Source organism: Penaeus vannamei, chromosome 19, assembly GCF_042767895.1.
Source record: "Penaeus vannamei isolate JL-2024 chromosome 19, ASM4276789v1, whole genome shotgun sequence".
NCBI lineage: Eukaryota > Metazoa > Arthropoda > Malacostraca > Decapoda > Penaeidae > Penaeus > Penaeus vannamei.
In genome coordinates, this window is record NC_091567.1 from 42,259,197 (window position 1) to 42,266,696 (window position 7,500).

Genomic DNA, 7,500 nt, shown 5'->3' on the forward strand with positions numbered 1-7,500 from the left:
TCACAAATATATGTCTCTTATTGCTGTGCACATTCCTACTGATATTTGCAATTTTGATGTGAAAGAGCTATTCTATGCCAAACTCACATCTGCAGCAGACATTTGTCCTCAACAAGACATTTACATTGTCCTGGGAGACCTTAGGGTGGTAGTTGGCTGTGATTGCTCTGATTCAGAAGGGAGAATAGCAACCCTCCCCAGTAGTGCGCAAGGTCCCAGAGATTGAGGATTTCTGATTCCTGCTATCAGTTATTCCAACCCGCATCACTGGACATGGTACAGTGATATGGGTACTGTGGCTAAAGAGGTTCATCCAGAACTACAGGGTTTACCAGAGTGCCAAAACCTGTGGTACAGATCATAGACTGGTCATGGCTACCCTTCAAATCCACTTCAGGATCCCCCATCTCTCCAATGTTCACTTGGAAAGAATGAGGGAAGAAGAGTGTGCCTGGAGATTCACCACAACTGTCTCTGATCGATTCACATCACTCAACAACCAGACAGATCCTATAGCTCTTTGAGATTCCTTCAAGTGCAAAATCTTAGAGCAGCTTAGGATCCTGTCCATTGGCAGATACCCAAGAACAAGGTATAATTTCATCTCGCAGGAAATGTTGGAGGCCACATATGCATGTTGTGTGGCTTGATTGCATGGCAATCAGACTTTGCACTGTTCCTTGTACCTTCGCAACAGCGTCTGCATCATGTGCACCAAGGAGCAGTACATATGGAACCTTGCTGAGGAGGTTGAAGGTCATTTTGTATAATGAATGACTCCTGGTTGTGCTACCTACCAAGCCCTGAGGAAGCTGAACTCCAAGCCAGATCATATTGGGAATTGGTTTAGGAATACTGGACAGTATTTTGAGCAGCTGTATTTAGTTGACCTTCCAGCAGTTAATTTGGATGCAAGAGGGGTCATGATCCTTATTCCAGATCTACCCATCAGCAAAAAACCTCCTACCCTGACTTAGGTTAGACAGGTGATCTCTAAGTTGAAGGATGGTAAAGCAGCAGGCAGATATGGTATCCCTGCTGAATTGTTAAGACTGACGGTGAACCTATGCTGTCCTGGCTGCTATCTGGCAGTGTGGTATCATTCTGCCAGACCTATTGAGGGGTGTCGGTATCCTTGTCTTGAAGGGGGAACAAGATCATTAGGATTGCAGCAACTACCATGGTATCATACTGCTCAGCATACCAAGCAAGGTTCCTTCTCACATTCTTTTGTGACGTATCAAACACCACTTACTTAAGCACCAAAGACCAGAGCAATCTGGATTCACTCCTGGTAAATCCACAAAAGATGGTATCCTAGTGTTTCAAACATTGGAATGCTGTCATGAGTTTGGCTGTGGGCTGTTTGCAGCCCTCATTGGCCTCCAGAAGCCTTTTGACTTTTGCATTGCAAATCACTCAAGGAGATCCAGAGACTTCAGGGAATTCTGAAAAGGATTATTGGCCTAATAGCAAGCTTGTATAGAGGAGCCTGTAACTGCTGCTCTGTTGATTCAGTAGTGAGACAAGGCATCAACTATTCACACCTCCAAGCACTGGATAATGGGTTGAGCTACTATCCAAAGCTGCTGTGGAGCAACACTGGGCAATATCAAGTACATACACTCACCATACCACATCACACCATACCATAACACAATGCACCACACCACATACATTCGCATGTGCAGATAAACAGACACACTCATGTATGCATGCACCTATCCACACACACACACACACACCACACACACACACACACACACACACACACACACACACACACACACACACACACACACACACACACACACACACACACACACACACACACACACACACACACGTGTGTATATATATATATATATATATATATATATATATATATATATATATATATATATATATATATATTTATTTATTTATTTATGCATACATTCACCACTTATATTTCATAAGTACACATGCATTACACACAGCCAGAAATAAAGGAATAGAAAAGAGATATCGTAATTGTTGTGTATACTTTCCTCCGCAGGTTGTGGTTACAGAGCTCTTCGTCCCAGAGAATGTTGCACCATCCCATTCCCATCTGACAACAGTGCTTCCGCGTATGGGTCATTCCATGGTCGTGGATCACCATTACTCTCTCTGGATATTTGCTGGTTACTCGTTATCCCGTGGACCACTGAATGACATCCAGCAGTTTGACACCCTGAACAAGACCTGGGTGCAGGTGACTGTAAATGTGCAGCCAGGACATCAGCCTCCGCCAAGCCGTTACTTCCATGCAGCTGCTTATGTTGTGACCCAGCGAGAAATGTATGTTTATGGTGGATTGAATGAGTCTGACTTCTTGGATGACTTCTGGAGATTTAACATCATAACTGAGAGCTGGAAGAAATTGAACACCCATCCAGAGTTGCCAGCATTAGCAGGACACACACTGACCTACCACAGTGATGCCGAGTCTCAGTCATTGGTTTTGATTGGAGGAGCTTCCTCAGTTTTTGGATTCCTGGATGAGGTGTGGGAGTACGACTTGCGGAATGAGGAGTGGAAGATGGTTGAAACAAGGGGTGCCAAGCCATTTGGCTTATATGGCCATAGCACTGTGTACCATGAGAGCACCAAGACATTTTATGTACATGGGGGACAGTCCTTCAAAGTGGATGTAGTTGACCACTCCTCTGACTTATATGCCCTTGATTATAACCGCAAAAAATGGTCAGTTCTCCCAACAGATCACAAGATAAATCACAATCCAGCTTCACGTCCAGCTCCAAGAACATTCCATTCAGCTGTCACCACAGAAGACTACATGGTCATCATTGGAGGTCTTATTACTGATCCTTTGGATTCAAACCAAGGACTGATGGTATATTCATATAAATGCAATATGTGGATTCCTCTCAACAATAGATTTAATACATTGGTTGGTCATGAAATCATACCTCACATAGGAAATAGTGCTGCAATACACGGTTCTAGTATATATGTTTTTGGTGGCTACTACGGAACTCCTCAGGGCTCAGTTGTTGAGATTGTAATTCCACCAGACCTCTGCACACTGAATACCAATGAGACCCAGTGCCGTGACAGGATTGGTTGTGCCAACTGCGTTGTGTATGAGAGCACACGTACAAATACATCATACTGCTATTCGAATACCAAGGAGGAGCCTGAGACTTGTCAGAGTCCTCGAGGTGGAAAGAGCAGTGTAGTAGGTGTACGATGTGACAAACAGCTCCTTGAAGATCATGACTGCTACCAACACACATCTTGCACAGAATGCTTGGCAGAGTGGCCAGCTCATCCAAACTCAGAGCAACGTTGCCAGTGGTGCTTCAATTGTTCCAAAGGGAAATGTATTCCTCGTGATAATGATTGCTCAAAGGAAAATCTTTGTGATCAGCAGTCTAGAGATGATCCAGGACATGGAATGTTTATCACTGATTCAGATGAGTGTTATAAGAATGCTTGTGTTACCACAGATTGTGACAAGTGCCGAAATTTGCGAAGTGAATGTATATGGACAAGACAAGTAATGCAGACCTCAGAACTTGGTTATCAACTCCATGTTATGCCAATATATAACTGGAATTGTGTTAAGGAAACAATCAAAAGGCACATGTCTTATCCATTAGAATCGGCACCACCTCGTCCATGTCCTCTCCGATGCCATGGACAGAGGACTTGCAGTAACTGCCTCAATGCCAAAGGTGCTGAAGGAGGGTGGCAAGAATGTCATTGGTCTCCTTCTCTTCAGCAGTGTTTTTCACCGAGCTATGTCGCACTGAGGTGTATTGGTGGTGCATGTGGTGTTATTCTCACTGGGGGAGCAGAACAGTGTCCACAACCATGTGAAGAATTTACACAGTGTGCACATTGTCTTGCTAATCCACATTGTGGCTGGTGTGCACAAGATACAGCAATGGGAGGCTCAGGAATATGTACCGAGGGCCTGTTGGAAGGACCTTATAATGGCACTTGTGAGGATCGCATTGCTATGCTTACCCAAACCAACACCTCAGTGACAACCCTCCATCGTCTTCGCCACAACACCAGACGATTATCAGATTCTGACAGAGGGTTAATATCAGCAGTGTCTTGGCATTATGATGACTGTCCTCCAGAAGATGAGTGTAGGAATGGACATCATACATGCGATAGAAAGAGTCAGCTGTGTACTGATCGTCTTGAAGGTTATGAATGTATCTGTGCCCCAGGCTATAACATGTCAAAAGATGGAAACTGCAGTCCTGTATGTTCCCAGGGATGTGTTTCTGGAACTTGCATTGAACCAAACAACTGCTCATGCCATTTTGGTTTTGTGGGTGCAAACTGCTCTATAAAGTGTCTATGTAATGGTCACTCAGACTGTGCAGCAACCAATCAGTTAGATAAATGTTTAAAGTGCCATAATAACACAATGGGTGCCCAGTGTGACAAGTGTAAACCATTTTTTGTAGGAGATCCAAGCAATGGAGGTAGCTGTGTCAGTTGCTATAACTACTGTAATACTCACACTAATAGTTGTATTTCCCGTGATCTACTTTCCAAGGCAAACATATCTGTTTTGGAACCTCCACCTGATATTTTCATGGTTTTAAATGTAACAGAAGGAGCCAGAACAGAAGCAGTGTGTTTGAACTGTAAGGGCAATACTACTGGGTCAAAATGTGAAGGATGTCTGTCTGGGTATTTTAGAGGGAAACAAGATTTAAGTAGCTCGTGTAGGCCATGTCAATGTAATGGTCATGGCACAAAGTGTGACCCCATATGGGGAGACAAGTGTAATTGTGGAAACAATACAGATACACAGTGCAGCTCCAAGACTAGAGGAGGAAATGCAGATAAAGACAAAGAGAAATCTTGCTGGCAACAGCAGTGTTCCAAGTGTAAAGACTCTTACCTAGGGAACCCAAGCAATGGTCACCAGTGTTTTATGCAAATGAGTGTTGAGAAGGAATATTGCCTGGACCCATACACACAGAATGAATGTGGGAATGAACCAAGCTCTCTGAGTCAGGGCCAGACTGTTTTCTTTGCAGTTCAACCAAAGTTTATGAATGTGGATATCAGACTGATCATTGATGTGACCAAAGGGGGTGCTGATGTGTATTTCAGTTCAAGAGATGACACCTTTGTTGTTACAGTCAACCAGACAACAGGGAAGCATCAAGTGGATATTGACAGCAACTACCCAATTGCAGAAGAAGAAGCACCTGTCATGTACACTGCACCATTGAAACGCAACTACATTGGCACTGGCTTTGATTTCTTTGAATTTGGTGGTTCTCTTAATCCTAAGAAGGAAATGGTTGTGAATAAGACTCAGCGAACCATCACTGAGTACCATCTCTTGGAAAAGACTGCAGAAGGGCTCAAGACATTTGCAACTGTCTCAAGATCTAGTGATATTTTGATAGTTAGAAATGTCAGCAATAGACTAGTCATAACTCTTCCTCAGCTCCAGCATGATTTGAGGTCTGCAAAATTCTATGTCATTGTGTATGGGATTGGAAATGAGAATGAGGTTGACACTTATGGATCAATTTTCTTTAGACAGGATCAGCCAAGGATTGACTTGTTTGTATTCTTTTCTGTATTTTTCTCTTGTTTCTTCCTCTTTCTTGCTGTATGTGTTGTTGTATGGAAGATCAAGCAGGGAGTAGATTTACGAAGAGCAAGAAGGCGTCATGTGGTGGAAATGCTGCACATGGCCAAGCGACCTTTTGCTGCCACAACTCTGGTCCTGCATGCAGAGGATGAGTTCCACCAGGATGTACCTGACATTGCACCAGACCCTACACCTTGGTCCCCAGGACGAAGGAAGCGAGCTGCCAAGAAGGAACGCTATGGAGATGGCTTTGATGTGGGGCCTCTTGCGGTGGAGCCAACTGATGATGGTGTGGCAGCAGTACTGACGGTGATGGTGCAGTTACCTGGGGGAGGGATCGGGAGTGCAACAGGGAATGAGGATGGGCCAACCCATCGTCTGGCACTGGGATCATCACTCTGCCTGATGGCTCGTATCTATCCACCTGCTTCTAGGCCTTTTCACCTTAGACGCAGGACATCACACATGGCAGCTTGAACCATCGAGAGTTTAGTCATTCCTAATTCTTTGTCAGAACTATCAGTTACATAATGTTTAAGCTTTAACCAGTGATAAAGAAATTTATCTTGTGCTGTGTTTTCAGTACTGTAATAACAAAAAAAGGGTTTATAATAGGTAGCTAGATTACTTTTTTCTTTCTTTTTCTTTTTTTTTTTTTTTCTTTTTTTTCTTTTTTTTTGTAGAATAGATTTTCTGAAGCATATTTTTGTTTCTCCAGTTAGGACATGCTCATAAATGCATATCACAAAAAAAGTTAAAAGCTGTGGGAAATATGGATCAAGTACATAATTGGATTTTATATATTAAGGAAAGTAAGTATTCTAAATATTGACTATTGAAATGATGCAATCCATTACTGAGAGGTATGAATAATTTCATAGTGGATTGAGATTGTTGTAATTTGCTGTGATATTATTGTCTAATCTCATACATTTAGTATTAAGATTAAAGAAAAGTAGACAAGATACATGATACTCTTTATCATTCTCAAAAAAATTGTGTTAACTCAAATGATAATCTCATGGATAGGCTTGGTGTCTATTATAGTTGATAAGTGCACTTTATAGATGAAAACAGTTATGACAAATTGCACTCATGAAATATTACTTATGCAGAAATTTATGCCTGTGGGTTGGTTGTCAAGGTTTATTTATGAACTTGGCACACAATCACATTATTAGGAAGTTGATTTCCAGATAAAGCAGTACAACTTTTAAGTTGTATGATCCTAGACTTTGGCTTATTTGTATTTATATTCATTATATTTATCACTTAATTAATCAGGTTGCATTTATGCCAGTTGCTCAGCAATATTTTGGGTTTCATTTTGCTGAATCATGGAATGAAAACATGGAAAATTTTGATATCACAAGAAAATACTTTTCATAATTTGTTTGCTCTATGTATGTTGTGTTCTGTAGTAGCAGATGTGTGTTGTAGTTCCAAGGCTCAATTAAAAAGGCTTAGCATCTTTCAATTAATTTCATTGGGGTGGGAGAAATGTTGAATGCTTTCTCATGCTCTTTTTTTCTTGGGGTGGAAAAGCAAAAATAGAAGATGCTTGTCAATAAAGTGTTGATTAAAAAAACAGTGGGGAGTGCTTGCTTGGAAAAAGGGGTTTTGTAAATGCTACTGACAACTAAAATTCCATGCATTCAGCCCTCCTTTTGGATTTTAGAGCAGGTAATGATGAGTAGTTTACTTACTTCTGTGGTGCTGTAATGATTGCTGAAAAAAGGTGTAAGTACATTATTAGTTTCTTAAGAAAAAAGAAAGGAGAAGCAATGGTAATGCAAAGGAAAACAATTGAATCTCAATTATATTGCCCTCCAGTCATGCAGGATATTTTATTGTAATATAATTTCATGCTAAGAAAT

General features: G+C 41.6%; 1 protein-coding gene across 1 annotated transcript in view; it reads left to right on the forward strand.

The window, feature by feature from the left end:
- Positions 1-7,500, forward strand: part of Megf8 (multiple EGF like domains 8) — a 30,916-nt gene that overhangs the window by 19,412 nt on the left and 4,004 nt on the right. The window contains exon 17 of the mRNA XM_027367310.2: positions 2,039-7,500. This exon is cut by the window's right edge and continues 4,004 nt beyond it. Coding sequence (XP_027223111.1) covers positions 2,039-6,100 — 4,062 coding nt within the window. The 3' untranslated portion in view covers positions 6,101-7,500. The remainder of the gene's footprint in view (positions 1-2,038) is intronic.